General features: G+C 37.2%; 1 protein-coding gene across 1 annotated transcript; it reads right to left on the bottom strand.

Moving 5' to 3' along the window:
• Positions 1–4,983: 4,983 nt before the first annotated feature.
• On the bottom strand, positions 4,984–11,530 carry LOC107871616 (alpha-glucosidase-like). Its single transcript, XM_047412511.1, is given in 5 exon segments — positions 4,984–5,789; positions 5,792–6,147; positions 6,395–6,625; positions 6,952–7,646; positions 11,232–11,530. Coding segments are annotated over 5 exon segments (1,872 nt in total). The 5' UTR covers positions 11,474–11,530; the 3' UTR covers positions 4,984–5,441.
• Between the last annotated feature and the right edge of the window lie 13,756 nt (positions 11,531–25,286).

Here is a 25,286-nt window from a genome sequence, read left to right as displayed (position 1 = left end):
CCTTAAACATATATTAATCTCTTTGTATAGTGAATATAGTTAAAGATTTAGATTATTTTCTTTGTCTCAACTCTTTCTTTCACTAATATAATAACTCTCATTTGTAAAGTGAATATAGTTGTAGAATTAGAATATTTTATTTGGCTCAACTCTCTCTTTCACTACTACACACTATAATCTTTTTCACACTTACCATATTTCCTAGTCCATTCTACATCAACAACAAAGAAAGAACCACCACTATTTATAGTTGTAGAATTCTTCCATGTAATGAATATGATGAATGAGGGATAGTAATGTAGGTAGATGAATAGTCTTGATGTTACATAAGTTACATGAAAGTAATGGCCATGGAGTTACAAGAACCAATGGTCATATGAGTTAAAAGAACTTATGATCATCTTTATCACAATTCATACCCACTAACACAAAAATATAAAGTGGTGAGTTACAAAAATAATGACACCACCTTCTTCACTTTATGTCTACTAATTGTCATGCACTTTAATATTTTTATTTTAATAATAAAATGCACCAACATGCATAGATTGACAGTCCTAACAAACAAAAGATTATATTATTCCATAACTAATACATCCCACCAAACAATCCATGATGAAAATAATACAGTTTGAATTACATGAACATTTATTGCCAAGCGACTCTTCTTAGCTTTATTAGTTCATCAAGAAATAACATATAAAAATATGTTTTATTTTCCATATTCTACAATATTATGAAGATAATAAGGTCCAAAGTTGTGCGAATTGTTCACTTTCGATGCCACACCCACGTTGGATTCTCCAAAAATGCACTACTTTCGAATAATCTGACATGCACTCGTTGACATTTTTGAAGAGTCCGACCAGCATAGATAAGATCATCACTGTTTTGTTGATAATTATTTGGAAAGTGTTAGCTCAATAATAAATTCTTTTCCAATAAGAACTGATAAACCAGTCATCTCCAGAACACCAGATGCACTTCTATCAATTTTTGTTCCAATTTTAGTGATCAAATTACATGCACTTATTTTTCTGACCCCTTACAAGACAGCTAAGTCCATGTGGGATTATTTACAAAAGGTTTACAACCAAGATAATAGTGCTCGGCGCTTTCACTTAGAGTATGAAATTGCTAATTAATCTTAAGGAGGTCTTTCTATTCAGGATTATTATTCTGGATTTCAGAACTTATAGGCTGAATTTACAGATATTGTTTATGCCAAAATACCTTCTGAATCTCTCTCTAATTCAGCAAGTTCATGAGCAAAGCAAGCGAGATCAATTTTTGATAAAGTTACGCTCTGAGTTTGAGAGTGTTCGCTCTAACTTGATGAATCGTGACCCGTCTCCCTCCCTGAATGTTTGTTTTAGGGAGTTTCTTTGTGAAGAGCAGCGTTATGTCACACAAAATTCTTTTAGAAGAGGAAATGATATCGTTGTTGCATTTGCTGCTCAAGGAAAAGGTATGAGTAGGGATATGAATAGAACTCAATGCTACAATTGCAAGGAATATGGCTATATTGCTAGAAATTTTGGCAAGAAGTTCTGTAATTACTATAAACAACAAGGACACATTATCAAAGAGTGTCCCACACGCCCTCAGAATCATAAGGTAAATAATTTTCACGCAGAAATAAATGGTTCCACTCTTGAGAACTCATCTTCAGGTTCTTACTCCTAAAATGGTACAACAAATGATCGTATCAGCCTTTTCAGCATTGGGATTACAAGGTATTGATGTTAAATTTAATTTTTGGATTGTTGATTCTGGTGCTTCCAATCATATGACCAACTCAGCAAGCATACTAAAAAATGTTTGTAAGTATCAAGGTTCATCACAAATACCGGTTGCTAATGGTAGTAATTTACCCATTACCAAGGTTGGGGATATTTCTCCAACTTTCAAGAATGTTTTTATTTCACCGAAGCTCTCAACTAGTCTTATTTCAGTTGGACTATTGGTTGATGACAATTGTGATGTAAATTTTTCTTGTAATGGTTGTCTTGTGCAGGATCAGGTATCGGGGATGATAATCGCAAAAGGGACTAAAGTTGGAAGATTATTTCCTATACAATTTTTCATTCCTCCTGTTTTATCTTTTGCTTGTACTTCTACGGCTAATAAGACTGAGCTTTGGCATAAGAGTCTAGGACATCTAAATTCTGTTGTGTTGTCTCATTTATCAAATTCTGGTTTATTAGGAAGTAAAAATCAATTTTCCCCTGCTTTATTTGATTGTTCTACTTGTAAATTAGGCAAAAGTAAAATTCTTCCTTTTCCTAATTTGGGTAGTCGTGCTACAAAGTGTTTTGATGTTGTTCATAGTGATGTTTGGGGTATTTCACCAATTGTTTCTCATGCTCAATTCAAGTACTTTTTGATATTCATAGATGATTATAGTCGATTTATGTCGGTGTATTTTCTTCGTACTAAATCTGAAGTATTTTCCATGTTCAAGATATTTTTGGCTTACATTGAGACTCAATTTTCTACTTGTATCAAATTAAGATCTGATTCTGGTGGAGAATATATGTCAAATAAATTCAAAAATTTTTTGCATGACAAAGGAATTGTCTCACAACGCTCTTGTCCATATACACCACAACAAAATAGGGTCACTGAGCTTAAAAATCGTCATCTTTTAGATGTCACCCGTACTTTATTAATTGAGTCCTCTGTCCCATCTAAATATTGGGTTAAAGCTTTGTCTACTGTTGTCTATTTAATTAACAGGCTGTCATCTAAAGTGTTAAATCTTGAGTCTCCATATTTTCATCTTTATCACAAAAATCCAAGCTATGATAATTTTCATACATTTGGTTGTATTTGTTTTGTGCATCTTCCTCCTTCTCAGCATAATAAACTTTCTGTTCAGTCTACTAAATGTGTTTTTATGGGTTATAGTACTTCACAGAAAGGTTTCTCTATTATGATCCATGTTCTAATAAATTTCATGTTTCTAGAAATGTTGTTTTCTTTGAGAATCAGTATTTTTTTCCTACTCATGTTGAGCCATCTCCTGCTTCTCTTCTTCTTCCTATTTTTGAAGATTTGTCATCTTCTTTTAAAAGGTTCAAACCCAGATTTATGTACAAATATTGGCTGCCAACTTTACCCCCTCCTGATATTGATCCGACACCTGAAACTGCACTACAACTAGAATCTAAGAATTCTTCAAGGCCTGCTCCTCTTGAGCCCACTCGACGATCTACGAGAGTATCTCGTACTCCTAATTGGTATGGATTTTCATCTACTTCATCCACTATTTCTGTTCCAACTTGTTACTCACAAGCTTCTAAGTATGAATGTTGGTAGAGAGCAATGGAGGAAGAACTTTTGGCTCTCAAAAAAAATGACACATAGGATATTGTTTCATCCTTCAAATTTCCATCCAATTGGATATAAATGGGTTTTTTCAATTAAACTTCATTCTGATAGAACTCTTGATTGGTACAAAGCTTGGTTGGTTGTTCTTGGTAACAAGGAGTATGGTGTGAAATATGAAGAGACTTTTGCACCAGTAGCAAAAATGATGATGGTGAGAACTATTGTTACCATTGCTGCTTCACAAAACTGGACTCTTCATCAAATGAATGCCAAAAATGCTTTTCTTCATGGTGATCTCAAAGAGGACGTTTATATAAAACCCCTACCAGGTTTTTTCTCATTGCCTACATCAGATGTATGCAAGTTGAAGCAGTCTTTGTATGGATTAAAACAAGCTCCCAGAGCTTGGTTTGACAAATTTCGGTCTACTTTTCTACAATTCTCTTTTGAGAAGAGAAACTATGACTCATCTTTGTTTCTTCGAAAAACATCCGCAGCTTGTGTGCTTCTTTTGGTATATGTCGATGATATTATTATTACAAGAACTGATTCTTCACTAATGACTAGCGTGCAACAGGAACTTAAGGATTCTTTTCATATGAAAGATCTTGGTACTCTTACATATTTCTTGGGTTTGGAAGTTCATCGTGATTCATCCGGTGTGTTTCTAAATCAACACAAATATACCCAAGATTTGATTTCTTTGGCAGGTCTTCAAGATTCTTCCTCTGTGGATACTCCATTAGAATTGAATGTAAAGTATCGCCGGGAGGAAGGCGATCTTCTTCCTGATCCAACTATATTTCAGCAATTAGTTGGGAGCTTAAATTACCTTACTATTACCAGGCCTGATATCTCTTTTGCAGTTCAACAAATTAGTCAATTCATGCAAGCTCCCCGTCATCTTCATTTGTTGGTTGTCCGTCGCATCATTCGATACCTCTAAGGAACATCTAATCATGGATTATTCTTTCCTAGTGGTTCGCCTATTCGTCTTAATGCTTTTAGTGATTCTGATTAGGCGGGATGTTCTGACACTCGTCGTTCGGTTACTGGTTGGTGCATGTTTCTTAGAGAGTCTTTGATATCTTGGAAAAAAAGCAAGACCGAGTGTCAAAATCTTCAACAGAGACTGAATATCGAGCAATGTCTACTGCTTGCTCCGAGATTGTGTGGCTTCGTGGACTACTTGATGAGATTGGATTTCCTCAATCTAATCCTACTTCTCTCCATGCTGACAATACAAGTGCTATTTAGATTGCTACTAATCCGGTTTATCATGAGCGGACCAAACACATCAAAGTCGACTGTCATTATACACGAGAAGCTGTAGATAAAGGTGTCATTACTCTTTCGCACATGTCCAGTGATCTTCAAATAGCTGATGCATTTACAAAATCAATGGCACGACAACGACATCAGTTTTTAGTCGGCAAATTGATGCTTCTTGATCTACCAGTATCAATTTGAGGGGTATGTTAGCATGATGTAAATATTGAATATTAGTGTAATCATATATTGTTGTATATTAGTGTAATTACATAGATTTGATTTAGTAGTTAAAGAGAATAATAGTGACTTTAGTAAGAGCAGATTTGGTGGGATAGAATAGCCGATTTAGAGGGATAGAAAAGTTGATCTTTAGGGATAGGAAGACGGATCTTTAGGGATGTAATCATTGAATATTTTCTATTTAATGACAAGACTCTCAATATTGAGAGGCATTCAGCAGAAAATTGATATATTGTAGGTTAACTATTTTTTTCTTTTTTAAATTTTGTGTATATAATTGGATAACCTGCAATAGCAGATCAAGTTTACTGGTCAATGCACAAAACTTAAATTCTAATGAGTATCAATATTCAATATATCGACAAGTTTAGCATAGACATATAATAGGACGGTATTTATAACTAGTTGTGCCTTCTCTGATTCAATTTGATCCAAGGCATAGCTAAGATTTACGGGATAGGACATTAGTATATCTAATACTACATAATTTAGATGAGGATCGCCGTCGTAATTTGAAGTTTTTTCCTAGAAGTTTCACATTTAAATAAGAAAAAGAAGAATGGTCATATATGCCATTTTGAACTTCTGGACTGAGATTATAAACTTACAATATATGCAGCAAAGTATTTCTTTAAAGATGAAAGAACTTGTACCTGAATCCAACGGCGACATAATTCTTCAGTAGTATTTTCAGCAAAGCCACATATATCAACTCCAACCATGGGAATCCCAAACAATCCAGAACTCAAAATGCTGGGAATACTATAAGCCAAGTCATCCCAAGTGGCTGCATTATCTCCCGTCCAATGTGCTGTGTACTTGCCAGAACCCACAAAGGTAGATCTGCCAAGTATAAATGGCCTTTTACCAGTAATTTCGATTAAAGCAGCATTGGTCGTTTTAGCTTCCAGGAATCCGTAGAGGTTATGAACATTGTACTCTATAAGGCGTTCCAGAAATGTACTGATGTTGCTGGGATAGTCTTCTCGTTAATTGGACGTAAGCTTCCATTGTTATTGATCTTATAAGGAGGGTTGCCAAGGGTAGAAAATGGGGTTGGAGGAGAAGAGATGAAGTTAGATACCTCGTTCATGTCAAGCCAGAGCCCATCAACGGGGAGAAGGTCATGGAAAATCTTGATTTCGTTACTCCAGAAGACTCTGCCTCGGGGATTTATGAAATCAGGAAAGTATACTTTTCCAGGCCAAATTTCGCCACGATAAGGGACACCATTGCGTTTGATGAAAATTTCCGCTTGTATCCCTCTCTTGTACGTCTCATATGAGCTATTTATGCTGATCCCTGTGAACAAGTCATTGAGATCATAAACGAAACAAGGATAGTGCTTTGATTAAGTCATTTAACCCAATACCTTCGCAATTTCTAAACTTCTACATCAACTTTAAATATCAACAAAAAAGAGGCAGCTCGGTGCACGAAGCATCTCGCGGTCACACAAGTTCCAGGAAAGGCTACACCCCAAAGGAGTGTGATGTAGGTAGCCTACCTGAAGCTAATGAAGCAAGAAGTTGAATATATCAGAACTCACCAGGATCCAATATGAGAACATATTTCTGGCCATTGTGGTGAAGTGCATCGACAAGTTTCTTCATCTGGTCAAGTGGGAAGTTAATAGGATCAAGTGTGAAAGCCTTAGAACCATCCATATAATCAATATCTGTCCACATGACCTCAAGAGGGATGTGAGCTTTTGCATAGCCAGCAACCACATTCCGAACTTCATTAATATCTTTATAACCATATCGGCATTGATGAAACCCTGTTGCCAGCAATTCGCAATAGATTGCATGAAAACAATAGGTCAATCTATCTGTCTCAAACCATAGATGTATAAATTGTAGAAAGAAACACAATCCTCATATTCACAACTAGTCAAAGCTCTATCCACCCCATTATGAGTACTGAAAGAGGTCGGATCACATAACGTTATGTAACCGGGCTCTGCACTAACGAATGCTTGAGACAACAAGAAACTGTGCATATTTTTTAAGTATCAAACAAAATTTAAATGTTAGGGCCTTATGAAGTTAGTAAACAGAATAAACACTACGAACCAATAGGTAATTCGCTAGCATAATTACGCACCAAAAGACCAGTATGGCATGGGCGCGGGGCGGCCAATGAGCTCTGTGTACTGCTCCATGACCGACTCTGGCACAGGACCAGCAAAGAAGTACAAGTCAATGACCCCTCCAATCACCTTGTAGGTAATTCTGTCACCAGTATATACAATGTCCATACCATTGCTATTGAACAGCAAGACTCCGTGACTGGTCCCCACCCTAGGATGAGACCTGACATCCATGTAAAAAGGGTGGGAACCATACAAGTTGACGTCAACATTGAGACTAGGAATATCAGCATTCCAAAGAGTTAATGTCTGGTTATGCTTGAGCTTAAATGTTCTCTTGGTATGCTCCCCGAGGCCATAGATAGATGACCAATTAGCTGGCAATGAAGAGGACAGTTGAAGGTACTGATCCTTGAAGATGAGGAATGTGTCCGGAGATCCATTTTTAGGTGAGGTGTCGAAAAGAACATCTCCTGAGGAACGACGCGTGATAGTGAAGCCAAAAGGGGTGGTATTGTAGAGAGTGAAACTAAGGTCAGAAATGGTGTTTGTGTGGATGTAATGCGTGTCTTCGTTAGAAGAGAACTTTCCTAGGAGGGAGTTTCGGGGGGATGAATGTGTTTCACGGGGGATAAATTCTTGAGGAACTTCCCATCTTTCATGATCTGCATCCGTAATTCTGACTCTTAAACGATCTTTTGTCTCAAAGCTGCAGAATCCATCAGTATTTAAAACAACAAAAGGCTGATCAGTTTGTTTATAAACAACACTTTAATCAAATTTAAAAGATCTTTTGATACAAAAAAGACGAGTCTGTCTGCGGAGGATACATTTTGTTTTAGGTATTATCCTTTCCTATGTGTTATTATAGTATTACCATGTGGATGCATGCTTTTATGTGTATTCTTTGCTAAATTGTTATCTGTCCTGAGCCGGGGGTCTATCGGAAACAGCCTCTCTACTTCATCTGAGGTAGTGGGATGGACTGCGTACACTATACCCTTCCCAAACCCCACTTGATGGGAATACACTGGGTATGTCAAAATAAAAAAACTTTAGTTGCAACTTTTCACCTAATATGTTTAAGACCCCAAGATTAAAGAACATTTTGATACATTCAACCTATCTTTAGTTAAAGACAACTAAATTCAAAAGTATTCTTTACTTACATAAACTCCACACAAAGTCAAAACTCGGCAAACGTTAAAACACATGGAGTATATTTCTTCCTATGTTTTGGTGTTATTGGTGATTTCAAATAGATAGTTTATAGTATTAACTAATCGGTGTCTTGTTTCTGGTATCATTCTGTTGTGCGTTTTTATGTTTTTCATTTGTTATACTGGTCTTTGTCCTATGTCGGGCGTCTATCGAAAACAACCTCTACTTCATCTGAGGTAGTGCTATGAATTGCGTATATTTTACCCTCTCCAAACCCCACTTTGTGGGAATACACTGAATATGTTGTTGTTGTTGTCGTTGTGGAGTATATTTCTTCACAAAACTACAATAACTTTGCAGTCCAAACACAACTTCAACTTTGGAATACCTTTTTTCAAATTACCTTCAAATACTACTCTTTTTTTTTTTTTTCAAATATCACTCAATTCATGTGCAAACAACTACTTAAAATTAAGAGAAAATGCATCAAAATTTCCTCAAACTTGTCTGTCCAGTTTACTTTAACACTTAAACTAATCTTCTATTTATTTACCCCCTTAACATTTTTAAAGTGAATTAACTTCAAACCTAATATTGACGTGACATTTTTTAAAAAAAGGAAAAACGAAAAAAAAATGCGTGAATTTTTTTTATTTTTTATTTTAAAAGCCAACTGATATTATATATATATATATATATATATAATAGAAAAAGAAAAAAGAAATTCCCCCTTTCTTCTTCACCCATCCCACCGGCCAACACCCCCACCCCACTCCTCCCTTCAACTGCCATATCCACCATCACCACCACCACTCATTTCTTGAATTTAACAAAAAAAAAATGAGATTTCTTGATTTGTTGTTGAATCTACATTCTGATTTTGGTCTTTGGGGATCTGTTATAAAATGAATCATTTGATGTAAATTCACAAATTTGAATGCAAGTGATAATCAATTATGTTTTTTTTTTTTTTGTAGAATTTTATGATGTTCTGTTTATCTTGTTCCTATGATTTTTTTAATTTTTTTTCAATCTGGGTCATTTCATCTTTGATTATGTTTTTTATTTTTTGCAGGATAATTTGGTAAAATAAAATTTGTACTATAGAATTAATTAACTTATCTAAGTCCTACATCTTTTCTATGCTGGAAATAATTGATTTGGATGTTTGGTTGTTGATTTTAGAGAATTTAGTGTTGATTTGATCGAATTTATCAGATGGGTTAAGTTTTTTATCACTATTTTATGGTATTTTTCGATGGTGGTAATGGAAAAATCTGGCGCATGTGTGCAGGTGTGGCTGTGTGGGGGTGGACATAGGTGGATGGGGGTGTGTGCAGGTGTGGCAGTATGGGGGTGGACGGGGTGTGTGCAGGTGTGGCGGTGGACCGGGGGGAGGAAGGGAAGGAGGGGTGGTTATGAAGAAGATGGAAAATGGGGGGTAGGGGTATTTTTAAAATGAGAAAAGGCTCAAATATGTCACTGAACTATCAGAAATGGATCATTTATGTCATCCGTTAAAAGTTGGGTTCATTCATGTCATCGCCGTTATAAAATCGGTACATCAATGCCATTAATTTTTAACTGTGGTTTTTAAAAAACCGCCTTGCCACATGGCCTCTTATTAGAGGTCCACATCATTTTTTAAAAAAAAAAATTGGATCCATTAAAATCTTTTTAATGTTTTTTTTTGCACAATTATGACGAAGTGATATTTTTAATGGCTCTTAACTATTTAACCATTAATTGCATGTACTAAAAATATATTCTTCATTTCTTTGTATGGCTAGTTGGACAGCCATTGTATCACTATATTAAGATCAACGAATACATATGTAATTGTGTATCAACAAAACTTCTTTTTTTTTTCTTTTTTCATTTTTGTTCTACGATATACATGTTCACTATTACCTAGTTATTTCAGTTCTAAATTATACTTTAAATTCAGATTTATTAGAGTTGTGTTGGGAAATTCTGATCGTTACAAAATTCCACCAGATTGTAGCCTACATGCACATTAATTTCTATATTTGAAGCTTAAAGACGTGGATTTTAGAACAAAGGAAAAAATTTTCATAAAAGATTATTAAAAAGTAAAATTTAAACAAACAAATATGTGTATATATTGACGTAGCTTCTTAAAAGAAAGAATACAAGAACAGTAGACAATGATAAAATTAATTTTTTCATTTTCACAGTCTCTAAAATACAAGGACAACATGAAGAGATTAAACGTTATTTACTGAAGGTATTTAGGTGGAAATTATCGGGTTCACGTGAATCCATGTTCTTCTTTCTAGATCTTATATAGCACTGTTATATATATAAAAAAAAAAAAAACTTAAATATAGTCGTACCACTACTCTGAAGCGTGATAGAGAAGTTATTTCCGATAAACCCTCGGCTCAATTTCAAATAATTTCTTCACAATTATTTTTTAATTGTCATTTCTAGTACTATATACATATTCAAGTTGTGGCTCTTAATGGTTAAATAGTTGAGACCCACTAAAAATATCACTTTGTCATAATTGTGCAAAAAAGAACATTGAAAAAATTTTAATGGATCCAAAAAAAAAAAATTTTAAAATGACGTGGACCTGTAATAAAAGGCCACGTGGCAAGGCGGTTTTTTAAGAACCACGGTTAAAAAGTAATGGCATGGATGTACCGGTTTTATAACGGCGATGGCATGAATGAGCCCAACTTTTAATGGATGGCATAAATGAGTCATTTCTGATAGTTCAGTGGCATATTTGAGCCTTTTCCCTTTTGAAATTTAAAATATTTTATATATATTTAAAAATATTTATATATATTATATATATATATATATATTTATAAAAAAAATGTGTAAAAAACACTTTATTCATGTGGCTCCGACGTGGTGGTGATGTGGTGCTGATGTGTCCGTGAGTGTGATGCACTCTCCATTATGAGAATAGTATTATATATTAAGAGGTGAAATTATATCACTTTAAAGATGTTAAGGGGGTAAATAAATAGAAGATTAATTTAAGTGCTGAAGTAAGTTGGACAAACAAATTCGGGAGGGTTTTGATGCATTTTCTCTAAAATTAATTAAATTTCAATAATTATGTTATATAAAAAGTTATCAATATCAAGATCATTACCCAACAGTAAGGCTGAGATTTTGAATATCAGGTCCATAAACAGAAGAACCTTTGATGAGCTGAAGACTAGCAGTCGATATCCTACCAGATGAGTCAACATCTTTTGATCTAACAATATAGCCATATCCAATTGGTTCAGAATTTGTTTTAAGTGCTAATAATTGAACCAATAAAGTGAAATACAATAGAAAATTAGATAGAACAATTATAGTACAAGATTTTATAGATTTATCAGTATTCATTGTGATGAGGAGAATATAATAATGTCTGAACTTTGTTGTATGATATTATATGGGAAATGGAAGATACTGTATGGTCCTTTATTCAATGGTACCACACTCAACTATATGTGGCTGCTAATGGAAGGTGCAGGGGCGGCTAATGGAACTTGTTGTCTGATATTTTACTGTGGGTCTCATGCACCACCTCACATATTTGTTTGAGACAGTATTTTTTTGACACATAAACTTTATTGGTCTTATTTATCAAAATAGTTCTTTCTTTCACTCTCCATATTCCTTTATCTTCTCTTTTTTTTTTTTAAATAACTCATCTTTTTGCTCTTTGTTTTAGAGTTAATTTTTTTTTTTTTTGTCTTTCTTTATCTTTGCTTTTCAATTTTTTCGTGCTCATGAAACTAATCAAATTAATGATCTTTTTAACTTCCTAATTCTTACTTGTAGATATTTGCAACCAAATCAAATTTATATAGTATTTTTTTTGTTTTAATTTATTTATATAGTACTTGGGTGTTTTGAGGGGTCGGGTAGGTCGGCATAAGGAGGACTGGTGGAGGAATGAAGAAGTTAAGAAGAAACTGGAGATTAAGAAGGGGACGTATGTAAAGTTGATTGAGAGTAAAGACGAAGAGGAAAAGAAAGGGAATAGGGAGGTTTACAAAGTAGCAAGGAAAGAGGCTAAGTTAGCAGTTACGGCTGCTAAGACAATAGCATTTGAGAGCTTGTGTGCGGGGTTAGAGGAGAAAGGCGGGGAAAGAAAGGTTGTATAGGCTGGTTAAGGCTAGGGAGAAGAAGGGCCGTGACCTCGATCTAGTGAAGTGAATTAAGGGGAGAATGGTAGAGTTTTGGTGGAGGATGTTCACATTAAGAAGAGATGGCAGGAGTATTTTCATAGACTTCTAAACGAGGAGAGGACAGAGGCATTGTGTTAGGGGAGCTAGAGCGCTCGGAGGAGAGCCATGATTTCAGTTACTGTAGACGTTTTAAGGTTGAGGAGGTCAGAGAAGCTATTTGTAGGATGCAGAGGGGTAGGGCGACGTAGCCTAACGAGATTCTGGTAGATTTTTGGAAGTATACTGGTGAGGCAGGTTTAAGGTGGTTGACTGATTTGTTTAACATCATTTTCAAGATGGAGAGAATGCCTGAGGCTTGGAGATAGAGTACGATGATTCCGTTATATAAAAACAAGGGTGATATTCAGAGTTGCAACAACTATAGGGGTATTAAGTTGTTGAGTCACACTATGAAGATTTGGGAGAGGGTGGTTGAGAGGAGATTGAGGAGGGCCGTGTCTATTTTGGAGAATCAGTTTGGTTATATAACTGGTCGCTACAGAAGCAATCTATCTAGTGAGAAGATTGGTGGAGCAGTATAGGGAAAGGAAGAGGGACTTGCACATGGTATTCATCGACCTGGAGAAAGCATACGACAAAGTCCCTAGGGAGGTTCTTTGGAGATGTTTGGAGGTGAGTAGAGTTCCGGTGACGTACGTCAGAGCTATTAAGGACATGTACGGTGGACGAATGACTCAGGTGAGGACGGAAGGAGGAGACTCAGGGCATTTTTCGGTCGAGATAGGTTTGCATCAGGGATCGACTCTTAGACCATTCCTTTTTGCGTTGGTGATGGATGTATTGATGTGGAGTATTGAAGGGGAGGTGCCTTGGTGTATGTTATTTGCAGATGATGTAGTGTTAATTGAGGAAACGCGGGGAGGTGTGAATAAGAAATTGGAGGTTTGGAGGAAAACCCTTGAATCTAAGGGGTTCAGGTTGAGTAGTCCAATACAGAGTATTTAAAGTGCAAGTTTAGTGACTCGAGTCAGGAGGACGAAGTGGCGGTGAGATTGGATTCCCAGGATGTTTGTAAAAGAGATAGTTTAAGTATCTGGGGTCTATGATTCAGGGGAATGGCGAGATTGACGAGGATGTCTCCAAACGTATTGAAGCAGGTTGGATGAAGTGAAGTCTCGCCTCAGGAGTATTGTGTGATAAGAAGGTGCCCCTTAAGCTATAACGCCCCATAGAAAATTGTGCAATACATGATCCTGTAATAGCATGTGCATGGGATAGAAGCTTAAATTGTGGAAAATATTCTAAGTGTAAAAGAGACTTAGTCTCATTTGTCGCTCTGAACCTTCGGGAATCTCATTTTTAGTCATCCCGACAACCGTTTTTAGATTTTTTATTGCGTTGCAATGGGGAAAGCCTATAGAACATCTCGGATAAGTTTTAGAATTTTGGACATCGTTTAGGGCGCGTTTGATTTCCAAAACAGTAGCAACATGCAATATGCATGCGGCGCATGGTCTATCGCATGGTGGCAGTATGCGATATGGCATGCGTTGCATGCTCCAGTGTGGTGGGAATTAGCATGCAACGCATGGTCTATTGCAAGCCTGGAAAATTTTCAGCATTTAAGCTCCGTCTCATTAAGGGCATATTGGGTATTTTCCCATACCCTTATCAGCTCAAACACGAAATTTCAACCCCATTTGAGCATATTATCCATACTTTCACCAAAATTACTCAAGAAAACTCCTAAGGGTTTCAAACTAAAAACCCAAGTAACTCATAATTCAACCGTGAGTTTCAAAAATTGATTGTAGATTTGGAATCCCCAGACCATGGGCTTCAAGAAGCACCCATCACTTTCTGAAATAGAGATACGTGGAGTTGTCCTAAATTTCATGGGTATGTTTTCAAAAAGAAATTTACGCAAGACTTTAAATTTATACAAGTATATATATGTTTTTACAAATGGGGGTTTTCAATTGATACAAATAACATGTTTTGATATATGATTTTGAAAGAATTATTGAGATATCATGGGGTTGTTTGTTTGAATGTATTTAAATGGTTGAATTGTGAACATATGACCTGAAATTTCAAAAGGGTGCGATGTACATGAGTTGTGAATTTTCTAAATTCCCCATGATAATGTTTATACCCCATATTATACTAGTATTAAACCATTGAGAGCATGAGTTTTGCAATTGATTTGACATTACTCATAAATGATTAAACTTATTGAATAATTGCATAGAACCATGGTGTATGTATTTTAATGGTGTGAAAGTTATACATATGTGCATGTGGTAAATAGAATGAGAAGTTGGAAAGTTGATGTGATATTGATGATTTGCAAGTCGGGTATGACGATACCCTGCAGAGTATGACATATGTTGATTAAAATGAGTTACATACATTGATTTTGTAATATAGGTGGTTACCCGAAGAAAGCACGAGTCAAATAACTCTACGCTGGAAATTGTGTTTACCGACTCGAGAACTTGGTACCCTGTTGTGTGATCTTGTGTACCTGACATTATGTCATCCCAAATTGGGACTATTATGTCATCCCAAATTAGGACTATGGTTAGGAGCCCTGCTTTGTGATCTTGTGCACTACCATACTTGATTGAGTCAAGACACCCTGATGTATGATCTTGTGTGTCTTTTCCTCACTTATACTCTAATCTTGGCGGCATCCGAGATTTGACAGTTGGTGAAAATGTGAAACTGTAGGGTGTGCCACCTAGCTCAGATGTGTTGCATTGTTGTTGAAAAATCATTATATTATGCCCATGTATTTTTGAAATCATTTTGCAATAATGTGTTTTATAATAGCTCTCATTTATTTTATATAAAAATCTCTACTTTGTTTTGGATTACTCTGCGTACCAGTACTTTGTATTGACCCCCTTCCCTCACAGGTTCGGAGGCACAGTCTAGGGGTCCAGATAATCAGTAGATTCTTCAGACAGATTTGTAGAGTCAAGTGGTGAGCCTTCTATATTTCGGAAGGCCTGATGTCTGGCAGTTTATTTATCATTTAATAGTTTTGGGTATACTGGGGACCTTGTCCCAGTTTTCAGACAGTTGTTTTAGTCATGTAGTAGAGATTTCGTAGACGGTTTTCACATGTCGTTAGATGTTGTGGGACATTATTTCCCATTATTAATTTCATTAGACTCATGACTATATTTCATAATATTGTGTATCTTCTGCATTTCTTTTTATCATATGAATTATGTGCATGATTACCAAATAGATAGGGGTGTTTCGGGCCTTCATGATTCGGAATGCTCGTCACAGTCAGGGACCCGATTTGGGTCGTGACAAACTTGGTATCAAAGCACGGTTCATGGTCCCAGGGTGTCTACAAAATCACGTCAGGTAGAGTCTTATTTATAGGTGTGTTGCGTGCCATACTTATAAGAAGGAGGTTACTAGGCGTTTAGGAAAATATTTCCCTTCTTTGTGATTTAGTTCGTGCTTCGGAGTCAAGTCTGTTCCTAATTAGTGATCTTTTGTCTTATAGAAATAACAGTCATGCCTCCTCGTCGCAATACTAATCAGAGTTCTCATAATGATGAAGTACGTCCCACTCATGGGAGGAGGACACGTAATAGAGCTCCCACTCTAGACCCTGTCCCTACTCCGGGAGTCCCTGCAGTCCCAACCAATCCACCTCGGGCTCCACGGACTAATGTGAACCATCCCCCGACTTCGCAGAGGAATATATCAAATGCAGAGTTCAGGCAATCTATTCATATGCTAACACAGTTGGTGGCTGCACAGTGTAATACCCCTCATGTTTCTAAGGTAGGAGACGAATTATTTTTTCTACATATGAAATCTCCTATCCTGTGATTCATACTTGAGTACATGACTTACAATGAGTATCCTAGCAATAAAATAGCTTATGATGCATTAAGCATGTTCTTATGAGTCACTTAAGGTAATACAAGCTAAGAGTTTTTGAATCCATCAAGTTTTAGTGTTCGATTTTGTAAGGGTCATATTTGAACGAGTATAACTCGATGTTAATATGTTATTTCTGCATATTTATACCCACCAAATTATAGAGAATATAATTAGCTTTCCAACAATACCAATTTCATAAAAATCCGACACCCGAGCTAGGAGTTATGGCTTTGCGAAGTAGAGTGGTCGCCTAACCAATTGCACATGGCCACTGGAAAGCATATGCAATAGCATATACGGCGCCTATGTAAATATAGGCAATAGCATATGCGGCGCCTATGTAGATATAGGCGATATCATATGCGGCGCCTATGTAAATATAGGCGATAGAATATGTTGCGCCTATGTAGATATAGGCGATATCATATGCGGCACCTATGTAAATATATGTGATATCATATGCGGCGCATATCTTATGGTTTCAAGTAACTTAAACACTCCGTTTTGAGTTATTTTGAGGGTAATTAAGTCTTTTAACACTCCTTACACGTCCCTAAACTTAACCCTACGAAATATATAGCTCCTAATTACATTACAACCCTACTAACATTTTAAGTTCAACATCCAAGAGCACTAAAAGAGAAAAACAACTAAGGTTGCATAATTAAGCTTGAAGATCCAATTTCAAGGAAATTCCTCCATCAATCATCAAGAATCTTCCTTCTAAGGTATACGTGAGTTGATTCATGGACTCCTTTCGTCCATGGAGCTCAAGAACCATCTTCTAAATTATGTATTATGATGTTTATGTTGTTGGTGGTTGATGTTCATGTGGTTGGAGTTTGATGATGCCTAAGATGGGATCTTTGTATATTTTATGTAAGGATATGGTGGTATTTAATGTATAAATATATGAAATTGGTGGTTGAATATTTGTAATCTTGATGAATCCACCTATGCCTAAGATGTGCATGTAAGGTGTTTGTGAAAATACCTTAGGGAATAGAAATCATGCTTTTATGACATAATAAGTCCTAAATGACTATTACATGTTCTAAGTTTATGTTCAACGTGATCCCCATGATATTTTATTGAATTGAAGATGTTGTATGAGATGCTCATGATATTGTTGTGATATGGAATGACCATTTTATTGAAGCCATGCAAGTATATACATGTTGTGTGCATTCCCGATCATGTGATAGTTTGTTGAGAATCATTCTTATTATGAAATCCTTACTTATGATATTATGAATTGTGGACTCTACTCTTATGATCAAGTCAGTCATGTGTGTCAGTTTCCTTCCATTGAGTCCTGGGGTTACTTGTACCCGAAAATTATAGTTTTGTGCCTAGAGCTAGTGTCATGTTTCAAGACATCCTCAGTCAAGCTATGCTCCATAGATTTTAGTTAGTCACGTGACTTAGAAAAACTCAGAAATCTCAGTAGTTCAGTAGTCCCAATAGTGTCAGTGCTCTCAGTCAGACCTCAGATCTCAAGTAGCTTTTCCGTCAGTCAACGGAACTCAGTGAATTCAGCTTAGTTCAGCTAAGAAAATATTATCAGCTCAGTTAATTAATTTATAAATCAGTTCAGTTTAGTTAGTCAGTTCAGCGCAATTAATCTTTTTAGAGTCTTTCAGTTGGGAGTAGGGACTAGCACCGAGAGACTGCAGGGATGGCGGTTTTTTCCGTTATAAAGGCAGAGTCGTTAGCAACAATCCTTGTACTCCAGAACTGCGTAGCCAGCGCAGGACAGGAGTCACCCGTCATATTAAGGCTATAATTGACTATTATATTGCCTTAGGCTTGACCATAGTAGAGGTCTCTACCCATGGCACGGTATTGACACCCTTCCAATCAGGGCAAAGATTGGACCCCACCAGTACAGTATCGGGGAATGTCGATTAGGTTACTACCTCCCACAGTCACAGTTACAGTTACAGTTTCAGTATCAGTCTTTAGAGTAGAAATCAGGAATCAGGACTGTCAGGTGCAGTCATCGATCTCAGTAAGGAACTCAGATAGTTCCATTGATTCCTGGACCATCCCATCAGATAGGATTGGTCCCATATTCAAATGCTAATTATTAGATCTAGAGGTCACCCGGAAGACAGGCTTGATCTTAATCTCAGATTCAGTCGAGTATTCTCATTATTAGTTTCAGATATCACTCATTAGCTAGGACTGATCTCAGACTTAGATGTTTAGATATAGTTTGGAACTCAGATAGTTTTCCCATTAGGACTGTTAGATACAGTCATCCATGTTATCAATCATTCAGTATCTCAGCATCACAAAACTCATGTTGTTAGAGTTCAAACTCAAGTAGTCAGTATCTCCACGAGTTTAGTAGCAGTTACATATGTATACATATATTCTCAAATTCATATTATTCAGCACGTTCATGCATATAAACCTTATGCATTTAGCCTACCCCCATGTATACTCAGTACTTTAGTTGTACTGACGCATTTGCGCTATGGTGCTTTCTTTTTATGTTACACCATAGGTTCTGAGGTGCAGATTCCAGATCAGCAGTAGCAGTTCAGTAAGCAGTGAGTCCTTATCTTTTGAGGAGATGATCATTACATTTATTATTCCAGTATTTCAGTTTATTTTCAGTTTAAGGAGTTAGTTGGAGACATGTTCCTTCAACTTCTTATTCAGACAGTTTAGAGGATTTCAAATGATTATAAAGTTTTCAGATTTAGACTTTAGTATTTTCAGTTTTGTTTTGGTACTGTGATACCACCTTATTTCAGATATTTTATCATTCAAGATTGAAACTTACGCCCTCTTTGTTCATGTTTCTACATTTTATATATATATATATATTATGTAGTTACAGTTACAGATATCAGTCATGGGTTGCTTGTGGTCCTTCGAGGTCATGAGCACCGTGTAGCATTACAGTTCAGAAAATTGGGGCATTACACACAGACTCAGCAATCAAAAGATACTGGGTTTGCATCTTTTACTTCTGAAGCTACACAGGTGATCCAATTCATGAGGATGAATTTTCGCAAATTCACAGGTACTAAATTAGAAGAGGATCTGCAGGAATTTGTAAATGAAATAGAAAAGATCTTTAAAGTGATGTATGTAGATAAAGTAGAAGGGGTAGAATAGGCAGCATACCAGCTAAAAGATGTGGAGAATCAGTGGTATAATAATTAGGAAGATGCGAAGGGCGATAATGCTGATCCCTCGGTATCGAATGAGTTTGTAGATGCTTTCCTTGTCTGGTTATTTCCTTTAGAGTTGCGGAAGGCAAAGGCTGAGGAGCTCATGAATCTGAAATAGGGAAAGATGAGTGTTCATGAGTATACTCTAAAGTTTAATCAGCTGGCCCGTTATGCTCCTAAGATGACAAGTAGTATGAGGGCCCAAATGGGGAAGTTTGCATCCGGCCTTTTAGATAATCTGGTGCTTGAGTGTCAGGGACCTATGCTGAACAAGGAGTTGGACTTTGCTAGGCTGACCGTTCATATGCCACAGGTAGAGCAGAAGAAAAAGAAGATTTCTGAAGCTAGGGAGAAAGAAAGACAGGCAAAAAGAGCCAGATCTGCCGACCAGGGTCATAGTCAGCCTCAAAGCGGTAAGTGGTGAAATAAATGGCAGAAGAAGAAGAATTAGGGTAATACACAGTCTACTGCTAGTGCCCCAGCGCCCAGACCACCAGCAAACAGACGATCTCAGAGTTTCCAGACTCATCATGGATCTAGAGCCCTTGATACTCAGTCGCAGGGCAGTGTGGCCCAGCAGCATCATACTTATCCGTGGTGTGAGATTCACCGAGGGGAGAAATTGTTATTCTTATGGCAAGGTGGGTCACCTTCAAAGATATTGCCTTTCTTCTGGAGAAAATATAGAGGGGGGGGCTAAGTCCCAAGCCGTCTCCACAGCTCCTCCTCCTAAGGGTACCCCTTTAGCTGCCTGGAGCGATCATAACCGGTTATACGCTTTGACTAACCGCCAGGAGGAGGAAGCTTCACCAGATATTGTCACCGGTATGTTACAAATATTTTCTCATAATGTTTATGTATTTCTTAATCCCGGGTCTACCTTATCTTATGTAATCTCTTATGTGGTTGTTGGTTTTGGGTTTGAGCCCGAAGTTATTGTAGAACCCTTCACTGTTTCCACTCTTGTAGGTGATTCTGTTGTTGCTAGAAGGATGTATAGAAATTGTGTTGTGTCTATTCTTAGCCGGGATATTGAAGCAAACCTTATAGAACTTGATATGGTAGACTTTAATACTATCCTTGGGATGGACTGGCTCTATTCGTGTTATGCCACACTTGATTGCAGAACCAGAAAGGTTACTTTTTCTTTCCCGAATGAGTCATCAATTGAGTGGGCAGGGAATTTTGTGGCACCTAGAGGTCACTTTATCTCTTATCTTAGAGCCTGAAAGCTCATCTCCAGAGGTTGTATGTACCATCTAATCTGAGTAAAAGATTCTACGGTTGAAAGTCTTCCTCTTCAGTCAGTCCCTGTAGTGATTAAGTTTCCAAAAGTCTTTCCCGAAGATCTCCCAGGGATACCACCTGATAGGGAGATAGATTTTGGTACTGATATGTTGCCAGACACTCATCCTATTGCTATTCCTCCATATAGAATGGCTCCTACAGAACTGAAAGAGTTAAAAAAATAGCTCGAAAACCTCCTAGACAAAGGCTTTATTCGTCCTATTGTTTCCCCATGGGGTGACCCATACTTTTCATGCGAAAGAAGGATGGGTCCCTTTGTATGTCCATAGACTACCGCCAGTTGAATAAGGTCACTATTAAAAACAAATATCCTCTTCCTAGGATTGATGATCTTTTTTACCAACTTCAGGGTGCTAAGTGTTTTTTGAAAATAGACCTTCGTTTGGGCTATCATCAGTTGAAGGTTAGGGAGTCAGACATTCTCAAAACAGCCTTTTGAACCTGATATGGTCACTATGAGTTCTTAGTCATATCCTTCAGGTTGACTAACGCCCCTGCAACCTTCATGGATCTTATGAATAGGGTATTCTTGTTCGTCATAGTTTTCATTGACGATATTCTGATCTATTCCAAAAGTGAGAAGGACCATGCTAATTACCTCTGAATTATCCTTTAGACCCTTAAGAATCATCAGTTATATGCTAAGTTCTCCAAATGTTAATTCTGGCTAAATGTTATTGCCTTCTTGGGGCACATTGTGTCTTGTGACAGGATTAGAGTGGATCCCCAAAAGATTGAGGCAGTGATAAAATGGCCCAAACCCACGACTCCAATCGATATTTAGAGTTTCTTGGGTTTGGCGGGTTATTACAGAAGGTTTGTAGAAAGTTTTTCCTCCATAGATGCTCTACTTACTAGATTGACTCAAAAAAAGGTGAAATTTTCTTGGTCTAATTCCTATAAGAATAGCTTCGAGAAGTTGAAAGACAAGTTGACTACTGCACCTGTTCTGACCCTTCCTGAGGGTGTAGAGGGTTTTATGGTCTACTGTGATGCATCTCATGTGGGACTGGATTGTGTGCTGATGCAGCATGGTAAGGTGGTAGCTTATGCATCTAGGCAACTGAAGATGCATAAGCGAAACTACCCCACCCATGACTTGGAATTAGCGGTTGTGGTATTTGCACTTAAGATCTGGCGACACTACTTGTACAGTGTTCATGTTGATATTTTTACTTATCACAAGAGTCTGCAATATATCTTCTCGCAGAAAGAGTTGAACCTCAGGCAGAGGCGGTTGTTGGAGCTTCCAAAAGATTATGACATAAGCCTGCACTATCATTCTGGCAAGGCAAATGTTGTAGCCGACGCCCTCAGCAGGCTGTCTATGGGCAGCCTTTCTCGGGTTGAGGAAGGAAAGAGAGAGATGGTAAAAGATATCCACTGACTTGCAAATCTAGGAGTACGACTCTTAGATTCTGAGGATGGAGGGATGATTGTTCATGAGATAGCTAAGTCATCCCTTTGTGCTGAAGTTAAAGAGAAGTAGGTTGAAGATCCCATCTTGATGCAAATCAAGAGAGACGTGGGCCAACAAAAGGTAATGTCGTTTGATATTGGTGGTGATGGTATTCTGAGATATCAGGGTAGGTTGTGAGTTCCGAATGTTGATGGGCTGCTGGAAAGAATCCTTGATGAGGCTCACACTTCAAGGTATGTTGTTCACCCGGGCTCTACTAAGTTGTATCATGATCTGAAAACTTTGTATTGGTGGAATAACATAAAATGTGATGCGGCTGATTTTTTTTACAAGAGTTTGAACTGTCAGCAAGTGAAGGTAGAACATTTGAGGCCAGGAGGTACTTCCTAAGAGATAGCTCTGCCTTTATGGAAGTAGGAGATGATAAATATGAACTTCATTAACAGGACTTCCGAAATCCAGAAACCAGTATGACTCCATTTGGGTGATTGTAGATTGGTTGACGAAGTCAGCCCACTTTTTTCCTGTGAGGACTAATTATTCGGGAGATGATTATGCGAAGCTATACATTGAGAAAATAGTCTATTTGTATAGAGCACCTCTCTCTATTATATCTGACCGAGGTAAGAAGTTTTCTTCTCAGTTTTGGAAGTCTTTTCAAAGGGGTTTAGGTACCCAGGTGAACTCAAGCACTGCATTCCATCCTCAAACTGATGGGCAAGCAGAACGCACCATTCAGACCCTCGAAGATATGGTAAGGTATTGTGTAATAGATTTCAAAGGTAGTTGGGTAGATCATTTACCGTTGATTGAGTTCGCTTACAATAATAGCTACGATGCCGGTATTAATATGGCACTGTTTGAGATGTTGTAGGGGAGAAGATGTAGGTCTCTGATAGAGTGGTATGAAGTTGGTGAGACGCAGTTGTTTGGGCTTGATCTTGTTTATCAGGCAATGAAGGACGTGAAAATCATCAGAGAACGACTTAAGACAACTCAGAGTCGTCAGAAATCCTATGCCGACGTTAGAAGAAAAGATTTAGTGTTTGAGGTTGGAGATTGGGTATTTCTTAAAGTTTCTCCTATGAAGAGAGTTATGCAATTCGGTAAGAAAGGTAAGCTAAGTCCTCACTATATAGGACCATATCGGATTGTAAAAAGGATAGGTGGAGTGGCATATGAGTTAGAGTTTCCTGCAAGTTTGGGTTCCGTCCATCCGGTATTTCATATATCCATGTTGAAGAAGTGCATTGGAGATCATTCCTTAGTGTTGCTTGTTGAAGAAATCAAAGTGACCGATTCCTTGTCTTATAAAGAAGAGCTTGTAGCAATATTAGATCATCAAGTTAGAAAATTGAGGAGCAAAGAGATAGCCTCAGTTAAAGTGTTGTGGAGAAATCAAAAAGTTGAAGAAGCAACTTGGGAATCAGAAAATGACATGAGAGTTAGATACCCAAGCTTATTTGATCCGGTGAATGATAAGATGGAAGGTACAATCCTTGACTTATGCTTTCTATGTCTTAGTATGCTAGAAATCGTGCTTGACTGTAATTCCGCATCATCATTCGAGGACGAATGATCCTAACAGGGGGATAATTTAATGCCCCATAGAAAATTGTACAATACGTTATCCTGTAATAGCATGTGCATGGGATAGAAGCTTAAATTGTGGAAAATATTCTAAGTGTAAAAGAGACTTAGTCTCATTTGTCACTCTGAACCTTCGGGAATCTCATTTTCAGTCCTTTCATCCTCCGTTTTCAGATTTTTTTGTTCCATTACGATGGGGCAAGCCTATAGAACATCTCGGGTGAGTTTCAAAATTTTTGGGCATCGTTTAAGGCGTATTTGATTTCCAAAACAGTAGCACCATAAGATATGCATGTGTCGCATGGTCCATCGCATGGTGGCAGCATGCGATATAGTATGCATCGCATACTCCAGTGCGGTGGGAATTAGCATTCGACTCATGTTCTATTTCACGCCTGAAAAATTTTCAGCATTTAAGCTCTTCTCATAAAGGGCATATTAGGTATTTTTCCACACCCTATCAGCTCAAACATGAAATTTCAACCCCATTTGAGCATATTATCCATACTTTCACCAAAATTACTCAAGAACACTCCCAAGGGTTTCAAACTAAAAACCCAAGTAACTCAAGATTCAACCGTGAGTTTCAGAAATTGATTGTAGATTCAGAATCCCCAGACCATGGGCTTCAAGAAGCACCCATCACTTTCTGAAATAGAGGTATGTGGGGTTGTCCTAAATTTCATGGGCATGTTTTCAAAAAGGAATTTACGCAAGACTTTAAATTTATACAAGTATATATAGGTTTTTACAAATGAGGGTTTTCAATTGATATAAATAACATGTTTTGATATATGATTTTGAAAGAATTATTGAGCTATCATGGGGTTGTTTGTTTGAATGTATTTAAATGGTTGAATTGTGAACATGTGACCTGAACTTTCAAAAGGGTGCGATGTACATGAGTTGTGAATTTTCTAAATTCCCCATGATAATTTTTATACCCCATATTATACTAGTGTTAAACCATTGAGAGCATGAGTTTTGCAATTGATATGACATTACACATAAATGATTAAACTTTTTGAATAATTGCATGTTGAGAACCATGGTGTATGTGTTTTAATGGTGTGAAATTCATACATATGTGCATGTGGTAAATGGTATGAGAAGTTGGAAAGTTGATATGATATTGATGACTTGCAAGTCGGGTATGATGATACCCTACAGAGTATGACATATGATTGATTAAAATAAATTTCATGCATTGATTTTGTGAGATAGGTGGTTACCCGAAGAAAGCATGAGTCAAATGACTCTACGCTGGAAACCATGTTTGCCGACTCGGGAACTTGGTACCCCGCTGTGTGATCTTGTGTACCTGACATTATGTCATCCCAAATTGGGACTATGGTTAGGATCCCTGCTTTGTGATCTTGTGCACTACCATATTTGATTGGGTTGAGACACCCTGCTGTGTGATCTTGTGTGTCTTTCCCTCACTTATACTTTAATCTCGGCGGCAACCGAGATTTGACTGTTGGTAAAAATGTGAAACTGTAGGGTGTACCACCTAGCTCAGATGTGTTGCATTGTTGTTGAAAAATTATTATACTATGCCCATGTATTTTCGAAACTATTTTGCAATAATGTGTTTTATA

Source organism: Capsicum annuum, chromosome 5 (assembly GCF_002878395.1).
Source record: "Capsicum annuum cultivar UCD-10X-F1 chromosome 5, UCD10Xv1.1, whole genome shotgun sequence".
Taxonomy (NCBI): Eukaryota; Viridiplantae; Streptophyta; class Magnoliopsida; order Solanales; family Solanaceae; genus Capsicum; species Capsicum annuum.
The sequence above is the reverse complement of the archived record's forward strand: the minus strand, read 5'-3'. Positions and strand labels throughout refer to the sequence as shown.